This window comes from Mobula hypostoma, chromosome 9 (genome assembly GCF_963921235.1).
Source record: "Mobula hypostoma chromosome 9, sMobHyp1.1, whole genome shotgun sequence".
Lineage (NCBI taxonomy): Eukaryota > Metazoa > Chordata > Chondrichthyes > Myliobatiformes > Myliobatidae > Mobula > Mobula hypostoma.
In genome coordinates, this window is record NC_086105.1 from 30,616,578 (window position 1) to 30,639,624 (window position 23,047).

At 42.4% G+C, this 23,047-nt stretch overlaps 1 protein-coding gene across 4 annotated transcripts in view; it reads right to left on the bottom strand.

Moving 5' to 3' along the window:
- The window catches only part of LOC134351601 (synapsin-3-like), a 337,761-nt gene that overhangs the window by 121,387 nt on the left and 193,327 nt on the right, over positions 1–23,047 (bottom strand). For all 4 annotated transcript variants that reach the window (XM_063057970.1, XM_063057968.1, XM_063057969.1 and 1 more), the window contains exon 5: positions 17,437–17,593. In XM_063057970.1, coding sequence (XP_062914040.1) covers positions 17,437–17,593 — 157 coding nt within the window. The remainder of the gene's footprint in view (positions 1–17,436; positions 17,594–23,047) is intronic.

Here is a 23,047-nt window from a genome sequence, read left to right on the forward strand (position 1 = left end):
TGACCAGACCAAGGCAGAATAAGAGCTCAACGCTGAAGTGCTGTTAACAGTACATGCTCCTAGGCTATGGTCTGTACTATCAGCCAACATCTGCAGGAGGACAGAGATCCACAGGTTCTATGATGTTAGAGGAAAAAAAAAGCACAGCATGGTCATGTACTGTCTAAGATAGATCAGCACCCCTGCAGAGGCATTAAAGGAAATTGATAGCCAACACAACATTAACATGACATAAACAGCCTTCGGGCAATACGTTATCAAGAGATAGCTCTTGGTCTTTCACAAACAGGAACAAGCCACAGGACAAATCATGACCGCCACTTACCCCCTTCACATCTGGTTCAAGTAATTGATTTGCTTCCCATCAAAATTTGCGAAGTGGAATGGTGGCTAGCCTTTTCCTGTCAAAGTTCCTTTGTTTACAACTGTTCATGCGGTTAATTCCGCAAAGACCTTCTGGAATCTAATTTACTGTTCCTTCTGCTAAGTGGTCTCGAAGGCACAGAGGCAGCAGGTCAGAAGACCATGAAAGAACTAGAATTCCCAGCATATCCCTTACTCATTTTGTAGCCATCAATTATAAAATAGCTGTAAGATCACACACTGGAGTAACAGGAATTGACATGCAGAACAGTCTTATTTGTCTTTGAATATTTAACAGTTTTTTGAAATGGTTTTGGGCTGATACTAATCAAACTGAGCTGCACTGCCAGTCATCCCATTACCCCATTACTCCTGGGACACTTTCATTTGAAAACACAATATTTATTGCCTGCATCTAACCGAGTAGTGGCACTGAGCCACTGCTTTCAACCACAGTAGTCTGCATTACAGAGATTAAAAAAGAGATTAACTTTATTTCTCACTTGTACATCGAAACATCAAAACATACGGAGAAATGCATCGTTTGCGTCAAGTCAAATCAGCGTGGGTTGTGCTGGCTAGACTGCTAGCCTCACCACTCTTCCGGCACCGACAAAGCATGCCCACAACTCACGAACCCTCACCCATATGTCTTCGGAATGTCAGAGGAAACCGGAGCACCAGGTTCACAGAGAGCACATACAAACCCCTTCCAGGCAACGGCAGGAAGTGAACCCCAAAAGGTAATCACTGGTGCTCTCATGACGTCACACTAACTATTCTCATTACCGTTCTCATTCTCCCAAGCTCCTGTCGGTATAGAGTCGCTAAATGTTAATGCAGAGAGAGAGAAGGAAACCTGAATGGTGTGTGATAGGGGATTGCAGGTACTGGGGCTTCCATTGCTAGTACTGGTCCCCTCAGCTTGGGACATTGCCGCTGGAAATCCCCGGTGAGTGACTGCAATGCAGTAGACAGCGTCCTAACAAGCTGCTTCACTGCATGGTATGGAAACTGCACTGCAGCAGGCAGAAGGTTCTACTACACGGTCAAAAATGCCTGCCACATCTCTAGCGCCAGCCTACCTGCCCCGTCAGGAGAAATATGCAGAATGGTGCCTGAAAAGGGACTGTAGCATCATAAAAGATCCCACCTATCCCACATCAGGGAGGGGCCTACAAAACATCCACACCAGGACCACCAGACTCAGAAACTGTTACTTTCCCGAAGCAGTGAGGTTAATCAACATCTCCACCCCCCCATCCCACCAACCACCACTACTTCTTATAATTGCCCGTCAGACACCTTACGTACAGACATTCCACAAAGATTCAACATTCTCTGACCCTGTGTCACCTCTTTCTAAAGAAGTAAGTCCATCTCTTACCAATAGAGCCACACCACGCCTATGCCTTCCTGCCTGTCTTTTGATCCTTTAATGTTAAATTTCCAACTATGACTTTCTTTCAGCCACGACTCAGTGATGCCCACAACACCATACCGACCAATCTCTAATTGTGCCATGAGTTCGCCCACCTTATTCCGAATGCTATGCGCATTTAAATACAATACCTGCACTCCTGCAACCTTTGCCTTTTTGGATTTTGACTGTGCGGTACAATTTAACTCTTTGCTCTGTCTGCAGTTGTACCCAATCATTAGCTTGAGAAGAGTCACAAGAAACGATGTTAGAGGTCGCTAACAATTATGGTGGGGATCTGTGTGCTTTGCTCTGGTACAAGAGAATGTATAGAACAGTCCACCTTAATATGAAGATTAATGGAAAGACAGTTGGAGTCAGAAGGCAAGTTACTCACCACAGAATAAACAACATTTCATGAAGCCACAGCACTTAATGTGGTTAACCACATTCTGATTAATTGTGCTTGTAGGGCTTCAGCTGTAGAAATGCCTTTACTTACGCAGACCTGACTGGCCTCCAAAATCTACAACAATCCTCCAGAGTATTAAGTGTGGTTCCAGGTTTTAGAACAGAGGTCCCCAACCTTTTTTGCACTGCAGACCGGTTTAACATTGACGATATTCTTGCAGACTGGCCGACAGAGTGGGGGGGGGGTGTTCAAGTTCAACAGTGCGTGACAGGGAATGAGGAAAGGTGCAGCAGACTCATATCGTTTCATATCGCCAAATCATATCGTTTCCTCACGGGCCGGTAGCACATGCCTTGCGACCCGATACCGGTCCGCGGCCTGGTGGTTGGGGACCACTGCTTTAGAGCACTCCTTCCACAATATCCACCTTACTTCAATGTTACTGAAGCTTCTTAGTGTCAAGGGAAGTCATTCGAACATTATCATGGCATTCAGCTCTTGCTTCTGTGCTGGGAACGAGGCTCACGTGGTTCTGCTCAGTCCCAAACTGAGCACTGGTGACCATGCTGTTCCATCTACTTGAAAAGATTGTGTAGACACAAGACTTAAACAAGCTTTCAGAGCTGCATCCAGAACACCTTTGAGACCCTTGGTCGTATTCTTCCAGCACGCTCAACTATCGCCTGATATCCACCGCAATGGATCAGTTTGACTAACTGGCTTTTTGTAATGGCTGGATTTCAGCAGCAGGCTGAGGTAGACCATCCTCTTCCTGAAGGCTGCACGTGCTTCTGACTTGCCTTTTGCACCATGGATCTGTCTCCACTATCGTCGCTGGAACGGGCGGAGGAGGGGGAGAAGCAGAGTGGTAATAGGTAAGGACCCCTTCTTGTCAGCTGTAAAATCTACCTAGACTTTACAATGCTGGACTCTGAAAGTTTTAATCTGAGTGGTCTCCATGGCATATTGCTTTTTTTTAGTAAAGTTCTTATTTCATTTAGGTCCTCATACCGCTGCTCCCAACATGTTTGTCTATGTTTCTCACTGAATCTGGGGGTAGGGGGTGGGGAGATCTCTGAATGACTGTTCTGGACACATCTTACTTAGTGGCATGATGATGCCACACAACAAAAGGAGGATGTCCTCAGGTTAAGGCATGGACACTTCATTAGATCAGGAAGAGCTCAGCATCCTTGTTACTGACTCCAAATGCTGCATCCTTCCTTGTCTGGCAAAACCAGCATTACTAAACACTATACTTACTTTTCTTCTAATCAACGGGAATGCTTTCAATCACAAACGGGGTGGAACAATCCAGTCAAGATGGGTCACGAATTCTGCAACACAGTCAATGGGTAGTCAGTTCTTGTTGAGTGTCATCGAGTCGTTGTCAACAGCATGGCAACCCTACAGATAGAGTGCTTGTCCATTGGGTTTTCATGGCAAGATACAGAAGTAGATTACCAGGTCTTTCTTCCGCGCAGATACTGCTGTTGCTGGATTCGAACTCAGGACCATCTGCCTTGAAGTGCAGTGCTGATGCCACTACACCACCGGCTGGCTCGTTGGTTTACTATGAAGCAATTCTACCGTCTATAATTCAGCAGCAGTATATACACAACTTAGATGCAAAACAAGTGTGCATACAAGTGTTGTAGAGCTGACGCCATGGAAACTCTTCCAGACACTGCTTGGAACTTATTTAATGACACTCTCCAATCTCTACCACCACTGTCCTGAGAATAGACTAAAGATGAATGCAGACAGATTTGAAAAGTAGGCCGTCCTCTTTTCAATTGTCTTTCCTCTGCAAAGCACACACGACCTTTTACACAAGAATCTCCTCATCCTCTCACCCAGGAGGATACACACAGGGACAGTCCTCCAATAGATCTGCTCTGCTGCTTGGTAAATCACAAAACCTTTTGAAGGCTACTGTAATAAAGAGAAGTAACACACTTCACAGTATTCACAAATGCATGAGTACAGTGGGAGCAGAATGCTCACATCAGTAATTACAAAGGATTTATTTTACATATATTTGAAATTAAATAATTCTATCAAAACGCACTGTGGGAAATGCAAGAGAAGAGTTTAGGCTCAACTGCACTCCACTCCCCACAGTGAGTCTCCTAGTCATTTTCAAAAAGTGAACAGGTCCTGGATAGAGACTTTGCAGAAAATTAAATCCAGGCAGCGGAGATCAGATTTTGGAATGACATGAAACCCTGTCCTGCACAAAGCCCCCCAAAAGTCAATGAAGCACCAAGCTTTGCATGGACTGGGTGAAATTTGATGCAAGGGATTAATTTGATGAACTGAGAACAATGCCTAGAGCCAGAAACTTTGTCCAGGAACCACTGCCAGAAGTGAAAATGTGTGGTAACACTGTTTTAACCTTCATAACAATGACCATTAACAAAACGTCAAGTTACTTTGCCTCAAGGCCACTTTCCCCCTCAGTGTTTATTTTGTATCTCTTGTGCCTTCTCCCTACACAGGATATTCCATTTATTCAAAAAACTTAAGACAAAAAAAAATATTCGGGACTGAAAGGTTGACTTGTCTCCAATGAGATGCACATTTGTACAAGTTAGCTTCCTACAAATGCAGCTGGTTCACACAGAAAATGTAACACCCAGCTAATAGCATTACGGACATATCAATCACACGCATGCAAGGATCAGCACACAGACACTAATTTAGTAACAGGCATGTGCCTCTTCAGTGCATGGCCCTTAGGCCAACATATTTCAGCAGTAAATAGAAAAATACTGAAAGAAAATTAAAATGCTTCAGTTCTTAACTTTCTAAACATTGCAAATTAGAAAGGAACTGAAGGAAATATCTGGCTTAGCTGGTGACAGATTCTCTTGCAGCAACTCTCTTGCTAAAAACTTTAGACACACAGCTACAGCTTTGAAGTAGCTTCTTTCTCTTACTTCCTACCAACTGCAAGTTAAGGGACCAAAGCATACTGTGTATCATTTCAGAAAGTTGCCCCTTTCATTTCTAGATTCCAGTTCGACTTTAGCTTGATTGATGGGCAAGAGTCTGCTCTATGCTGCCTGCCAAAGCACCATATGGAAAGTTTGGAACACGTAAAACTATTTCCTTTTTGTAAACAGCATTAATAATTCTTCACGTTTCTAGCGTAAGTCAAGGAAGATAAAGTAATAAATAAGGCAGAAATTAACATGTCAAAGTGCAGCAAAGCATTCTTTATTAGTCGTTATGTTATTCAAGACTTGACACGTGAATTTACAGGTCACTCAGTAACTGAATGTGTGGTCAATCGTTCGCCAGGGTAGGATTAGAGGGCTCACCACCCACACACAGTCTCAGCACTTGGGCCAGAAGCAGAGCACTGACTGAGCAGAGCCTCCACACCCCAGAGACAACAGTTGTAAGCTGGCTTCCTCCAAGATCCCACCTCTGGGCCAGTCTTTGACAGGGGACGAAGCTGGGGACACCGCCTTGCCTCGTTAGGGCTGTGAGGATTTTGGAAGAGTTCTAAGTGCCTTGAATATTCTGAATGGCCTGGAAACTGTTAAGATTGCTTTAAATAATTAATTACAAAATGATTAAACAGTACTAGAAGATCAAAATCAAATGAAAAAACACAAAATTACAAAAAATAAAATTAAAGAATTGATAACCAAACTTAGCTTTCACATTTAATCTAGGAATTCACATTCAAGAGAATGGAGTCGCCACTCCAAAACCAGATCTGGCTGATACAGATCAGACTGCATATTCTCCTGGCTAATGGACAACTGTCGCTCAGTACATCCCAGACTTACAACGGGCTGAGATTCCCTGGGAAAGGCTAAGTGCCAATTGTACTGAGGCAGCCCAGTCTGGCCCAAAGTCGTATCAATCCTATTTCTGCTGACTCCATGGAATTCCATTCAATTTTTGCGAATGTTTCCCATTTTCAAGCTTACATCCAGTTTTGATTTGGAAGTTATTGTGATAAATTATTCTACAGCCCTTTCAGATACTTTATTCCAATCATAATAAACCACTGCAAAAGCGCTGCAATGAATGTTTCTTGTTCTTTGTGAAAAGCGGTATCAACCAAAGTTGGGAAGATGGAAATAACTCTTCAATTGTAATTTTTACTCATTACTATTTACTCTGCTCTTACACTATCCTTCATTGGTTAATAATTACCAGATTTTGTGTTTATTTTCTCTCTTTTCTTGGCCTATTTTAATTGGATAAATGCCCTCCTCCAAAGCTTCTTCCAAAGTCACTCACTGTACCCATTTTACTAAAATATACAACGGGATACCAGTCATCTCAGGACCATTGTTGGGGTTGAACCAGGTTTAACTTGACAGAGCCACTTGCCTCAGCAGCACACTGAATCTGGGAAGTGCCAGATGTTCCCGATTTGAAAACGGAAGGTCATAAGTTGGGGGAAATTGGGTACGTGCAACACAAGAAGTCTGACAGGAAATCTAATATCAGAGTTCTGCAGTAGGATCACAGAATGGCATTTAGCAGTTAGGCAACTCCTGAGGAAAGAATAAACATTTTCTTTTCAAATTGAATACATTTAGTTGGGATTTAAATCAGTCTTCCCAGAAAAGCTTCAGGGATCACAGATTTTAAGTCAATATGCAAAATCCTTGTTTTAAAAATTCTTGTGGTTATGAACGCGTTCCCCCTAGGCATTCTTAATTGCATATATGGAATAGGAATTATAAAGGGCATGTTCTCAAGGTACAGGATGCTAGTCATGCAGAACCAGAGCAGCAGTGAGATTAAAGATATTATACCTATCTACAAGGAAGTAATATCACCACAACATGCTGCATGGTCATAGAGGAAGGCACCCCATTTATCCAATTAGTTCTTGCATATATTATAGAACATAGAACAATAGACACAGCACAGGCCCTTCAGCCCACACTGTTGTGCCAGCCTATTAACCTACTCCAAGATCAATCTAACCCTTTGCAAATTAAGGACAGCTACTTCGGAAAGTCAGAAGCTCTTTAGGGAAAGTGTAAATTAAACAGTTGTAAATTAAGGAAGATCCTTATACCAACATTCAGATTAATATCAGTATGTTCCTCAACATTTTATGCAAAGGGGAAACAAAAATTCTTGGATTTATTTAGCACCTAAATTCTGATTCTCAACAACAAAATTTTTCACCAGCTCAAATCCCGTTTGCTGCTGCAAAGCCAGTATAGCTTTAAATTTTGGGCAGCAGGTGCAGGACTCATTCAGTCAATTCAAGACACTAGAGGCTGCAGATGTTGAAATTTTGTCTGTCCTCTTCTCTCACCCACTGAGTTCCTACAGCACATCACTTGTTTGTCCAGTTGCTACCCTTAGTTTATTACAGGTTTCAGTTCTTGGACTGCTAACATTCTGCCCGATCTTTAATCAGCTGGCACTCATTTCCCTATTTCCCATTAATAACTTGTTGTTGTTTAGCCAGGCCTACTGGAGACACAATAAATGCTTTTGAAAATTAATTGCTGGTTTCTCGTCAGGAAACCAGCTTCAGAAACTCTGTCATCACCGATAAAAAAGTAAAATAACTTTGCTCTGAAGTCTGTCCAGAAAACTGCATTTTTTAAATACAGAATTGGCTTATCAGTTACAGATATTGATCATTGTATATCGTACATTTTTTAATTCCTTACCTGCAAGATAACTCCTATTCACAACGGAGGTATTAAGTTCAATAGAAACTTCAAGCAGACAGCTAATAATATTTTGAAGTTAGTAAAGATGATAGAGCCTTAGTTGTTGTGTATGTTTCACATCCTTCCATTACTCTTATCTTGTCTGTCTCAGGCACCCACTACTGTGTAAAGGGAATCTACGTTTCAGGAAAGTCTTTCTGGAAATCTCTCATACACACTGCCGCTGTCACCTCAGTCTATCTCCTCTGTAGTAGGCAGAGGTGTCTCCAGTGCTCTCACTTCAAAGGGCAGAGATTGATAGGTATCCGAGTAGCCAGGGCATCAAAGGTTATGGTGAGAAGGCGGGGGAGTGGGACTAAATGGGTGAATGGATCAGCTCATGATAAAATGGCGGAGCAGACTCGATGGGCCAAATGGCCGACTTCTGCTCCTTTGTCTTATGGTCTTATGGTCTCACTTGAGTACAACTTTCCCAGGCTATCCTCGCCTTACTGCAACTTCCACACTCCTTTCTCTTTGTTCTGTAGAAGACAGCATAAAACTTACAGAACTTCCATAATGCAGATCTCTGAAACTCCATGTCAGTTTCATCAGGGATGGTTAGCTGCTGAGATCAGGGGCGTGTGTACAGCATTCCTGGTTAATAATGGCACAAGTACCACCTCTCTTAGACAACAGAAAGTCTAGTCATTTTGGGAGGGGAGGAGTTAGAGTGCCAATTGCCAGCATTTCAAATGCAGTATCATTAATAGCCTGGCTCCTGGCATGTAGCATCAAGGCTGTGTTAGTAGCCACTTTCTCCAGCAGTGCTGAGGCTATGTTAATGCTTTCATGGGCCTGTCTGGCAGGTTCCCTGAAGAGGAAGACTACAGTCCTGAAACACTCAGTCTCCATAGTCCTTCGATAGTAGCTCCCCCCGCAGTAGGATGTAGAGAGAGTGGGCAAGTGGTACATTGGTGATACTGCGTAGGCCAAATAACACCAACCTCTGCTATGGATTCCATTTTAGAAGTAGGGCCCCTCGCAGCCAGTGATAAGCCTGTCAGCCACATATCCAGTAAGTAGCATTAACAGAGTTTGGGGGGTCACTAGTAGTTTCAACTTGCACGTACTGTTATATAAATCTAGACCTTTCCTTTGACGGTTATAGTTTGTAGTAACATACTTCACTTCCTCCCCATCCCCATGTAGCAGATTCAGAGTGGGGGGGTGTGGTTTGGTTATGCAATTGTTGTAAGTGGGTTGATACCAACCTTCTAAACAGATGGAGTGGCAAAAGTCATTCCTATAGGCAGTGCAGTCCTGGGCTCCCTTTACAGTTTGAATTTTGTTATTTAAGTAAAACACATAATCAAATGCACTGTAATCCAGGGGTATAAATACCGCTTTCCGAATGTATTGACCTTCTCCAGAACACACCCAACAACAGGACCAGTTAGTACGTGATGTATGTTCATAACCAAGGCAAAGAGAAGTGTTAGTGTTGTGGGATACATCTGCACTTAGGCAGAAAATAGATGTCCATGTTACCCAACATTTATAATGCATATTGGTTACGTAAGGTGGCAAACAGCAAAGATCAAGTGTTCAGTCCATCAGTGCTTATCATAAAGGATCTTCTGCTCACGTGGCGCCGATGGCTTAACATGCAAAATGTGTATCTCTGTTGGCTCTCCTTGACCTTTAACATGGGATATGTGGTCAGCACACTTGGAATGGACCTTCCCAGAGGAGATCTAGGCACCTCTTCTGTTGGTAGGCTCTCACCAGTACCCAATTTCCCGGCTGTAGGTCTGACACTCTACAGCCAGAACGATCTCCTGGGCCTGAAGAACCTGGTGATGGGGACATTTAAGAGCTATACAATACTGCAACATGCTTTCACTCATAGTGTGGACATCCAACTGTTTCATTAAAGGAGAGTCCACTGGCAAGAGCATGGGATATCTCAAACCTATCTCATGTGGAGATAGGCCTGTTACTCAGTTTGGAGCACAGCACATTGTGATGAGGGCCAGTGGAACCACCTCTGGACACTTCAGCTTGATCTGGACATGCAAATTAGCTAACCTATTTTTCAGGTCCCCATTCTGCCTTTCAGCTGCCTGGTAAGATTGATGCTGATAAAGGCAGGTGAAATAACGTTTGCTCTATATGGCTTTTGTCAGTTCCTGCACAATGTTACCCGTAAAGTATGAGCTGTTATCATGAGATTTTTCTCAGGGAACCCAAGCCTAGGAATAAACTCTCATAATAAAATTAAGCAACAGTTATAGCATCATTACTCTAAGTTTGATAAGCTTCTACTCATGAAGAGAACAGCGCAATAACAGGTGTATAATCAGAACCTGAACATTTTGGTAACTGGATAAAGTCTATTTGCTATCTGGTGGCATAGTGGCATCAGCACCAGACTTCAAGGTGAGACGTCCCGTGTTCAAGTCTGGTTGGCTCCTTACCCACTTTCCATCCATACTGGGTTGAGCATCGAGCCAGCAACTCAACCTCATAAAAAACAGTCAAATGCTACGGAAATGGCAAAAATGCTGCCCGATGCACCACGAGACGTGAAAAGGAACAACATAAAGTCCATTTGGAGATGTACAAATATCCTCCTGGGGAAGGATGCAGTGGCAGCAAATAATGTCTTTCATAATTTTGTCTCTAGCAAATCATATAGTTGCTGCTAGTTTTCTTGCTATGGCCAAGAATCTCTCATGGTTGAGTATTCCCATCGCCCTTTAAGTTTGCACATAGTGTGCTTCAGTCCATAAAGTCTGTTCATCATGCTGTAATTGTACTACAGAGGTCTCCCGCTTTTCAAACGTTCGCTTTACGACACCTCGCTGTTACGAAAGACCTACATTAGTTATCTGTTTTCGCTAACAGAAGGTGTTTTCACTGTTACGAAAAAAGACAGCACGCTATAAAAGGCAGCGTGCGCCCCGAGCAGCCAAGCTCCTCCCCCGGAACTGCATTCTAGCCAACATTGCTTAAACATGTGCCTGTGAGCATCTGTGCTTTATGTTGATTTATTTTGAGCATCCGTTAGCAAGATGAGTTCTAAGGTATTGGAAAACCCTAAAAGAGCTCGAAAGGGTGTTACACTTAGCGTAAAACTAGACATAACTAAGCATTTTGATCGTGGTGAACAAAGTAAGGACAAAGTGAGTTTGGCTTGTGGAAGTTGACGAAGATGATGTTGAAGAGGTTTTGGCATCCCATGACCAAGAACTGATAGATGAAGAGCTGATAAAATTGGAAGAGGAAAGGATAACGATCGAAACCGAATGCAGTAGCGAACGGACCGGAAGTGAAGTCGTCCAGGAACTGAACGTGAAGCAACTGCGTGAGATTTTCGCTGCAACTGACAACAATGATTGCAGAAAAGTATGACTTTAATTTTGAAAGGGTACGTAGGTTTAGGGCATATTTGCAGGATGGTTTGAGTGCTAACGAAGAACTGTATGATAGAAAAATGCACGAGGCAAAGCAGTCAAGCATACTGTCATTTTTCAAGCCTTCCACATCAGCCACAGCAGACGATGAACCTCGATCTTCGACATCAAAGCAGGTAGATATAGAAGAAGATGACCTGCCTGCCCTGACGGAAACAGACAACGATGAGATGACACCCCAGTGTCCCACCACCCCAACTTCTGACGACTCAGCCTAACACACCATCATCAGTGTGCTCGCTGTCTTCCCGATTCCAGTAAGTGATACTACACTGTACATACATTATTTCTACTTTATATAGGCTGTGTATTTTTCTGTGTTATTTGGTATGATTTTGCAGCTTCATTGCTTAAAGGTTACTGGAGAGAGTGTTTCTGTCGAGAGCCCTTGCGCTGAGAGTTTCTGCCGAGAGCACTTGCGTGAGATTTTCGCTACCGTGGACAGTGCAGCAATGATTGCAGAAGAGAATTTCTACTTTATATTGGCTGTGTATTTATCGTATCTTTCCTGCTTTTACTATATGTTACTGTTATTTTAGGGTTTATGTGTTATTTGGCATGATTTGGTAGGTTATTTTTTGGGTCTGCGAATGCTCACAAATTTTTCCCATATAAATAAATGGTATTTGCTTCTACACTTTACGACAGTCTGGCTTACAAACTGTTTCATAGGAACACTCTACCTTCGGATGGCAGGGGAAACCTGTAGTTCACCAAAGGAATTTGTCAAGTATCAGCAGCCTGATTGCACTGGAGTGCCATGTGGTCATAAAGATCTGCTGTTGCTACTTTAGCAAAGGAGTCAGCTTGTTTGTTCCCTCCAGTTATTTCACCCTTCCCGTTGGTACGAGCCACATAATTTATAAGCAATTGCAGTAACCAATTTAAAAGCAGGAAAAGGTTCATAGTTAGTTCACTGCGTTTTATTGGAGTCCGGAAGAGGTGAGAAACACACGACGTTTCCATAACTGTCCAACGTCATGTGCCACTCCTAAGGCGGAACGAGATTCAGTGCACTGACTGCAAGGCTGCAAGCTTATGTTAAGGCAAAAAGATTCAACTGCTCGAGCAGAACAGCAGGGAAGATAGCTGTGCCATCTCAGGTATTATGTAGCGTGCACACATCGCATATCCACTAAAATATTCTATATTTTTTATTCAGTATCAGATTGGGAGAAAAAGCTGTCAAAGAAAAATTACATGTGGGCTTACATTAGGTGACATTTTACAACAGGCAGATTTCAGATTGTACAAGTTCTTAAGTAACAGTTCGGGAATGGATTATTTAAAGTAAACTGCATAGTCTATGGTGTTGCTGGTGATGCAGGTGGGAACTGTTATCAGAGTTGCCTTGGCACAAGAGTACCTTCAAGCCCAGTGGCCAGGCAGTTTGCAAACATAAACAAGGACCCCTTGGGGACATCCCCATGTTTACCCCTACCATGTCCACTGTCAAACTTCCATGTTTGTTGGATCAAAGAATCACTTGGAATTTATTTCACATTTAGAATAGCATTTTCTAACAACTATATTGCTCAAAACAAAAATAACCAGTCACAAGTGGGTCACTTAAGCCAAATGTGTATAAAACAAGCAATGTTAAAAACCAAAGTTTACAGTTAAATTTTAAGCAGAAGTTAATCCAACTAGCCAAAATTTGGTCACTGCAAATCTTGTTAAATATAAAACACAGCTATGAGTTAAAATCACATCCAAATTGTATAGGATAACTATTGTAATACCTTAAAAATATACAATATTGCCCAGAGGCTACGGTGGAGCAGCCTGAGAAGTTTCACACAAGTATTGTCCATGTTCCCCTTAACAGCTTTAATCCTTTGATGTTGTAATTGCTTTTGGCGGTATTGTAAAATACTCACTATGTTCCTTAACTCTTTCATCAAAGTTCGAAGTAAATTTTATTATCAAAGTATATATATGTTACCATCTCACACAAGTAACAGTAAATGCTTCTCCTTTAACTTAGGTTACAACTTATTTACAACAGCATTTATTAAAACAGGCGTCCTCACTTGTAGAGTTAATCCAGATACTTTTGAAAACATTTACGCGCATGTTCTACATATTCATTAACATCATTGTCTCCTATCCAATGCATTTTTATGTCAATCTACAGGACAAGGGAAACATTTTCTTAGAGCTCCTACTAGATCAGTTCAAGGTATATGTCAATCAACATTTCACCCATTCCCTCTGCACCCCTCCATATCCCATCTCCTGTAGTGCCATTGGGAACTGCCACCTGTGGCAGGGCACTGGCTGACGTCAGCCTTACCAAGTACTCAAGAGGCCTCACCTGGGATGAGTTTTATTGAAACCGTGCTTGGGTGGGGAAGGCAGAGGTACAACATCTAGTTCATCCTCAGACTCTGGTGCTAATTGTTTCTTTTCAAGCACTGAGGTAGTTTTTCACTGTCCTTTTTGTGTCTTTTCCTTCTTTAATTTTTGCTCACTTTCTCTGCTTTTTTGCAGGATTCATCTAACAGCTTTTACAATTCACATCTACATTGGACAGTCACAGGCCACCCTACAGTCTTCTCCTATTTCCCTTTCTCTAACAACACATCTTCAGACATTCACTTAGTGCACTCCACACACTCGAATATACCTCTCAGTGTACTTAATGCTTTCTGGTACAAGCAAGGACACTACCAGACTCCTTTAGAGTACTGGGACAGGGGACCTTCATGCTACAATTCACACACACACACACACACACACACACACACACACAAGCAGAGCATGCACACAGACACATATATTTTGGAATTCTTTTTTTTAAACAACACACTTGCCAAATTTTTCTGTGCCTTATGTGGGACTCCAATTTCATCTTTTTTTTAATGCTGTGGCTTTCCTATGCCGGTGACAAAAGTGACATACCTTGACTCCTCCACATAGGATGAAATTTGCATTCCAGCAGCAGATTCAGTCCCTTACTCAAATATGACCAGTCAAGATGGCTATCGGTGCTGAATTCTTTTCTCCCGGATAATGAAGCCAAGGGTTAGCCCTCTCTGTGGAACCTCCAAGTAACTGTTGGAGTAACTTCTGTCGCCAATTATAAAATAAAATAACTGAAATAACTGTGCCCAGAACACATGCACTCGTGTGACACAAGCATTCTTTTATTTTACGTGTGCACAAGGAGAATAGCATGAGCTTGTCACCCACACTGTTTTGATGTCTGAACAGTAAGATGTCTGAACAGTTTACTGTTCAGACAAAACTGGCTTAACAGTTATGGATATTGACCATTGTAAATTGTATACGTTTGAATTCCTTACTTACAAGATCAATCGCCATTCACAATAGAGGTGTTAAAGTCAATCAAAACTTCAAGCGTACAGCTGATGATATTTTGAAGTTAGTAAAGACAATAGAGCCTTGGTTGTTGGGTATACTTCACATCATTCCATTATTCTTATCTCAACTGTCTCTGGCACCTCCTATTGTGTAAAGGGATGCTATGTTTTAGGAAGGCTTTTCTGGAAAAGTCTCACTGCAGAAGCCTCACTCGTCTGGCTTGAGTACACACCGCCACAGTCACCACAGCCTAACTCATCTGCAGTAAACAGGGGCATCTCCGGCAGTTTCACTTCAAAGGTCTTGCTTGACTACAACTGCCCCAGACTATCCTTGCCTTACCACAATTTCCACAACTCCATGCAAGAATACCAATGAACTATAGCTAATTATATCTTCAAAAATGCATGTTCAAAATATGTATTTTAAAGATTAAGGTCTATCCTCTCATATATTTTTAGGTTCACAGGCATCTTCCATTAAGTTACTGAGTAACGTATATATATAAACGTTGAATCAAGCTATTGTGTATGTCTTGCAAAAAGATAGTCTGCTTATACCCAAAGTCTATCTTTCATATACACTCCCTCCTTCAAATATTTTCAAGGTGCAGACCAAGCAAACAGTTGAAGAAACAACTTAAAGTGAACTTGTCAGCTAGGACATTTCAGACAAGAATGGATATAGAGAAATGTAGTTTTAATCAGGGTCACTCTAGTCAATCACTTTCATTTAAGCTTGCCATAAAAAAATAGAACATACCAAGCTTCCCCACATCAATGCATCATAAGATAATTACTTACCATTCCTTTCCATGTGCCAACCTGCATACACACTTGTAATTCCTCACAGTCTCCTAACATTTGTTTCAAAATCTTTTGCCTATCTTTGGATCTATTCAATACCTTTTGCTAATTATGTGGAAGATAAAATATTTATAGTACTTCATCAGTGGGATGATAATCAAACCAGCTTTTTATTTATTATTTGAATTTACAGTACATATTATGACAGAACTTGAGTTCATGTTTCCCAATTCAAGTTCCAAGGCACAGACTCAGTATCACAACCAGTGTGCTACCACATCTCAAGTAGCCTAAACCTTCTACTTTCTCAGAAATATTTTACAAGTTAAGATGCTCAGCAACAATTCTTTGAACCAAGGTGGGCATTATCCAGAGATAAAAGAAACTCATTTCACTCACATTTAATAACCCGGCTCTTGTTTGTCAATATATTAGGTCATATATTAGGTAAGCCTGATGAAAGATCTTTGACCAAAGGCATGGAACTTATTTTTCTCTCACAGTGGCTGCTTGGTCCGTGAAATATTTGAAGTATTTTGGTTTCTACTGCCATAGAATCATACAACATGAAATAAGCCCTTTCACACTGACCATTCAAGCACTCATTTACACTAACCCACACTAATTCAACGGGTGTAAGGGAACTGCCTGTACTAAGTCCTGCACAAGTGTTACATACCTCCTTTTTAACATGGGAAGTGGGTATCATGGACAATGGCAAGATGTTCTAAAAGTGAGCAAATTGTTAAGCCATTTCAGAGAGCAGTTAAGAGTTAATGAAAGTACTTTGGGTGTATATCTGACCGAAACAACAGGCTTTATTTTCTCCAAATATTAGATTAGATTAGATTATGAGGACACACAGCCCTCTTTTATTGTCATTTAGTAATGCATGCATTAAGAAATGATACAATGTTTTTCCAGAACGATATCACAGAAACACATGACAAACCAACTTAAAAACTGACAAAAACCACATAATTATAACATATAGTTACAACAGTGCAAAGCAATACCATAATTTGATAAGAACAGACCATGGGCACGGTAAGAGTCTCAAAGTCACTCGGAAGTCTCATCATCTCACGCAGACGGTGAACCTCCAGCGCCGCAAACTTGCCGATGCAGCATCCTGGAAGCATCCGACCACAGTCCAACTCTGAGTCCGTCCGAAAACTCCGAGCCTCTGACCAGTTCTCCGACACCGAGCACCGAGCACTGAGCACCATCTCTGCCGAGTGCTTCGACCCCAGCCCCGGCAACAGGCAATAGGCAAAGCCGAGAATTTGGGGCCTTCCCCTCCGAAGATTCTCGATCACACAGTAGCAGCGGCAGCAAAGCGGGCATTCTAGAAGTTTCTCCAGATGTTCCACCGTGCCTCTTCGCCTCTGTCTCCATCAAATCAGGATTGTGCACGGCATCCTACTTCACAGATATGATATCATTCGGAACGGCCGGGCGCGCTGCATCGCACAGCCATCTTCTCCTCCCTCCTATTACTGAACTAGATTGGAAATTTTGGATAATTTTGTTCCAGGAATTGTATTTACTATGGATATATTTAATTGAATTTAAGTTCCCCAGCTGCCATGGTGGGATTCAATGTGGATTTGGATCAAAAGTCCACTCCTCTAGGTGATTGGTCCAGAAACATAACACACCAAAAATGCTATCTTCTGCTTTGTAGAGTCTAGAGCTACTTTCTGGAATCTCTCTGAGAAGTATAGGAGTAGGATGCTGCTGACCATTGGCTGCCCATAAGCTGCTTTTCACTTTCACAGCTTCAATGCAAGATATAAGGCAGCCTGTGGTGTACAGTAGAAATACGTCATCCGTGCTTAACTTACCAGAACAAAGCAACTTGAACCAAGAGCTCAAAGTCAATGAGGTTGACCTACCAGAAGATGATCTAGAATGCTTTCACATGGCTTCCACTAAAGACCGAAATACCACAACGCAAGACACAAGCACTCAAACTCACCATCCAGGGCTTGTTACAGAAGTTGTAGATGGACTGGAGAGAATTAAGCGCAGGCACTCTACCATACTGCAAGCCAATGATGAGGTTACGAAAGTCCTCGCCTTGGGCCATATTGTACGCATGCTGACGAATGAGAACAAAGTCTGGTTTGAATGACCTGCAAGAGCATCAGAGAAAAGAACTGAATCAGTGAAATGAATAAACAGACTTCTGCCACTGAATATTTCAAAAAGGATACAAATTTGTTCATTGTTAAATGGGCCAAACAAGTGATATATGTTGTTTTTACTGGAATCAAATTTCAGATGCAGCATTCAATCCACCTAGCTAACTTTGACATAGTATACCCAGAAAAAAAAAGGACAAACTAATTCCTTTTTTTAAAATAAGAAGAGAGTTAATTAGAACTGAAGGAATAAATCTCAGACAACAGGAATTCTGCAGATGCTGGAAATTCAAGCAACACACATCAAAGTTGCTGGTGAACGCAGCAGGCCTGACGAAGGGTCTCGGCCTGAAACGTCGACTGCACCTCTTCCTAGAGATGCTGCCTGGCCTGCTGCGTTCACCAGCAACTTTGATGTGAATAAATCTCAGAATATTTTACAGGGAGATGTCATGTCTCCACAAAAAAGTTGAGGAAAGCAGCAATGTTAAGGCTCAGGTAACATTGTGGATAACAAGAGTTACACCAGACTACTCGAAACCCTGTGCTGGATAAGAGCCATCAATTATCTCCTGGTCATGTACTGTTATACACCACTGGAATTCAAGAGGCACTGCCAAGGTTCAGCCCAAGCAATTGAAACAAGAGCACAAACAAGAAGCAGGTTCAGAGCAAGTTGGCAGAGGCATTTTTTTTTTAAATAATGGGGCATTTTCAGAGTAGGAAGTGGTGACAAGTATTGTCTCCCAGGGTTTTGGTGAAGGGAATGTGTAGATGGATAATTAAAATTGTTTGAAAGTCACACATCTATATGACAGGCAAAGACATTCCTGAAAAAAAGGAAGTAGAGAAATGGCAGGCAATTATAATTAATAGGAAGGAGCTGTCACGTCCAATAAATTTGATTTGATTTGATTCCGTCAGCTCAATGGCCTGCAATGAATACTGCTTAATGCGGGCTGTCGCCCATTATGCTTCGAATATGCTGAGCCTCCCCAGATATTGTGTCATATGTAAAACCAACTATTACAATGTTGGCAACATTCATGATTATCAAGTCTGCTTCAATGTTGCAGAAAGCAAGGCAGCCCTGAAACATAAGAATTTGACTTGGTGACTGCACAGGAAACTCAGACCAGAGGTGTTGTCCAAGGCTGCCCAGTTGCTGATAATCAGTACACATTGCCACCCACAAATACAGATTCAACTCAGAAATGGACATGAAGGGGCAGAGTGGGTGGGAACACGAGCAGAAAAATACAAACACATGCAATGTTCCCGGAATCCCTGGGCTGGAGAGGGCAGTTCCAGAGAACACCACGAGATACAGCTTGGAATGTGGAAGAGATTCCAAACCTGGAACATCCCAGCCCTTTCTCCATACAGTCGGCAGTTCCACTGGGAGGGTAACTGAAACGGTATTCCCCCATTGGGATTTTCACTACTTGCTATATGAGGGTGCTTCCTGGACTAGAGGCTCTGAGTTATAAGGAGAGATCGGCCATGTTGAAGCTAGGGGAATGAGAGGTGACCATATAGAAGTTGATAAAATCCTGATGAGTATGGATAAGTTGGACAATCTTAGTCCTTTGCATCGGCAAGCACGAGTGCTGAGTCTTGATGCACGTTTACAAACAGGAATCACATAGAGGTTTCAACAAGGAAGGAGGCTACTGAATCTTTGCTGCAAGAACAATCCACTTAACTGCAGAGTGCGTAACAAGTACTTCAGCTCAAATGCCAGCCACAGCATACTCCATGCAAATCTCTATTGCCTGTGTTCGACTCATAACTCTCCATGTCTCTCCCTTCCATGTACCTATCCAAAACCCTCTTAAAAGTTGCAATTGGACCCAACTCAGCCTCAGCAGTCCTTCTGGCAGCTCATTCTAGGTACTTCCTATTCTCTATGTAAAGTAGTTGCTGCTTGGTTCTCTTTTAAATCTCTTCCCTCTTATCTTGTATATGTGTCTTCTAGTTTTGGACATCCTATCCCTGGGGAAAGGACTAAGATTGTCCAACTTATCCATACTCATCAGGATTTTATCAACTTCTATATGGTCACCTCTCATTCCCCTAGCTTCAACATGGCCGATCTCTCCTTATAACTCAGAGCCTCTAGTCCAGGAAGCACCCTCATATATCTTTGATGGGATGTCTAAAACACGAGAAATTCTGCAGACGCTGGAAATCCAACGCAACACATACGAAACGCCGGAGGAACTCAGCAGGTCAGGCAGCATCTATGGAAATAAATAAACAGTGGACCTTTCGGGTCAAGACCCTTTTTCAGGGCTGAAAAGGAAGGGGGAGGACGCCAGAATAAAAAGGTGGGGGGACGGGAAGGATGACACGCTAGAAGGTGGTAGGTGAAGCCAGGTGGGTCGGAAAGACAAAGGGCTGGAGAAGAAGAAATCTGAAAGGAAAGGAGAGGAGAGTGGACTATCTGAGAAAAGGAAGGAGGGGCAGACCCAGGGGGACATGATAGGCAGGTGAGGAAAGGTAAGAGACCAGAGTGGGGAATAGAAGAAGAGGGGAGGGGGAGGGAATATATATCTCTTCTGCACCCTTAAAAAGTAGACCAGAACTGTACACAATACCCAAATTGTGGCCTCTTTAATGACTTGTGTTACTGTGACATAACCTGCCTACTCCTAAACCCAGACTAATGAAGACCAGCACCCTAAATGTCTTCTTCACCATCCTGTCTTCTTGCGGAGCCACTTTCAGCCAACTGTGCACCTGCACGCCAAAGTCTCATCAGTGACCTGCCATTCACCGTACAAGTCCTACCCAGGTTTGAATGATCAAAATGCATCAGCTCACACTAATCTCAATTGAAATCCATTTGTTGTTCCTCAACCTATCTCCTTAACTGATCGTCTTTTTGCAATTCACTGAAACCTGCTTCATTATCAACAAGACCTGCTAATTTAAGTATAATCAACAAACATGCTAATCGCACCATGTACATTCATATCACAATTATTTACAAACATAATGAATAACAGAGATTCCTAACAGGGAGTTAAGAGGTGAGTTGCTTGCCACAGGACTCCTAGCCTCTGACCTGCTCTGATAGAAACACTGTGTATATGGCTACTCCAGTTCTGTTGCTGGTTACTGGTAACCCCAGGATATTGAGCATGGTGAATTCAATGATGGTAATGCCTTTGAGTGTCAGGGAGTAATAGCTGAATTTCCTCTGAATTGTCATTGCCTGGCATTTGTGTGGCATGAATGTTATTTGGCACCAATCAACCAGGGGCTTGATGATCTTCAGGCCCAATGTTCCCTCTAATTTGTAATGACCAGTGTGCACAAAAGCCTTGTGCTGTGCAATTTTTTGCCCAGTGACAACAACATGTGAGCACTGACTAATTTCTTCAATAAAAATAGTATCATTAAGCCAGTTCTAAAATCTGCATATAAATCATCACAAACTCCACATCAGAAATCAGAAAAGGAAATGTGACTGTGTACGATTGTGAAATACAGTTAACATGCCAACGAGGTAGAGGGTGACAACCTTTTGTGCGCAGTTTAAGTTCTCTTGTGCGCTAGAAGCAACAGATGTGCGTGCATGCAGATGCGCACACCTTAGAGGGAATATAGTCCAGGTCTTGCTGCATTTAGCCTGAAGCTGCATACCTTCTGGTCCTATTTCCCAGCACGATCTCACTACCAGTAGAAATCCTCTTGATTTATGATCACAACTAAGAAATCTTCGGATTTACCCAAAGTTTTCTAGTACCAAAAATACTCGCCGGGGCCCTGAAAGAAAATCCACAACTAAGAAGGGGTGGGGGGAGGAGTGGTCATTGTTTAACAACAAAGCCCATTTAAGACAGGGATGAAGCATTATTTTTTGTTCTCAAACTGTGAGTCTTCCCACTTCCCCCAAAGGCGGTGGAAGCTGAATCTTTGAATGAATGTTTTTAAGACAGAGGTATGGCACGTGGTAAACAAAGGGGTGAAAGGTTACCTTGGGTAGAACATAACGTGAAGTTGAGGATATAATCTCGTTAGCTACATCCATCTGAGGGACCAGAAGCGAATCATGTAAATTCATGCGCGGCAAGCAGCATGAGGGATAGAGACTTAAGATTTCCCACAGGAGATCTAACCAGACCTAACCCCAACCTACCGTATGCTGTGAGATCACGTGATCCTGCATGTGACTTCCTGCAGCAACATCCAGAGCAGCACAGATGATGGCTGCAGCCCTGATGAAGTGCCTCGGCCCGAAAGTTGACTGTTTACTCTTCTCCATAAATGCTGCCTGGCCTGCCGAGTTCCTCCAGCATTTATGTGTGATGGTACCACAGATGAAAATCAAGCCATAAGTTCCTCCACCCCACACGCGAGTAAACTAGAGATGTTAACATTATTTTGCATTGTGGGGAGGGAATGTCAACTCAGACCATGAGAGGCCTGCGTCGGACATTTTCATACCTTACAAGGCGCAGATTGGAAGTCTATGTGGGGCCCCACTCCTTGCACAGACACTAGAGCAATGTGTGATTAAGTGCCCTTTCTCAAGGGCACAAACACGCTGCCACAGCTGAGGCTCGAACTAGCGACCTTGCATTTTGCATTGACTTGGGTCTAAATAGCTTTAAAACAATAAAAATGCCACAAAGCATCGACGATAAATACATTTTTTTAAAGTTCTATTTATTCCAGTGTCAAAATGATTCTCTAAGCAAGCTCAGAACCCTACAAAGCACTGTCTATGAAATCCAAGTTCTCCCACACATCCACCCAAAGTCAGACCAGCAAAGTAGAGCTTGAGACAGCAACCTTTTACAGTACCAGCTGTAACGCTGGGGTTGGATTTCTGCCACTGCCTGTAAGGAGTTTGCATTTTCTCCCCAGGACAGTGTGGGTGTGCTCCAGATTTCTCTCACATTTGCCAACAATGTACTGTTAAGGTTACAGTTTGTGAGTTGTGGGTATTTTATGATAGCACTGGAAGCACAGTGACACTTGTGGGTTGCTCAGTACAACCCTCGCTGATTTGATTTGACATAAATAATGTATTTTACTGTATGTTTCAATGTACATGTGACATATTAAACTAATCTTCATCTTTATTAGAGTACAAAGTTAATGGCAGGATTCCTAGCGGTGTGGAGGAACAGAGTGACCAAGGGGTCCACGCTCATAGATCCTTTAAAATTGCCCCACAGGTTAATAGGGTGATTAAGAAGCCTTCGTTAGTCAGGAGATTGAATACAAGATCCACGAAATAATGTTGCAATTCTATAAACTCCAGTTAGACCACACTTGGAGTATTGTTTTCAGTTCTGGTCACTTCATTACAGGAAGGATGTGGAAGCTTTCGAGAGGCTGCAGAAGAAATTTGCCAGGATACTGCTTGGATTGGAGAGCACTTCTTATGAGGACAGGTTGAGCAAGTTAGAGCCTTTCTCTCGTGAAGGG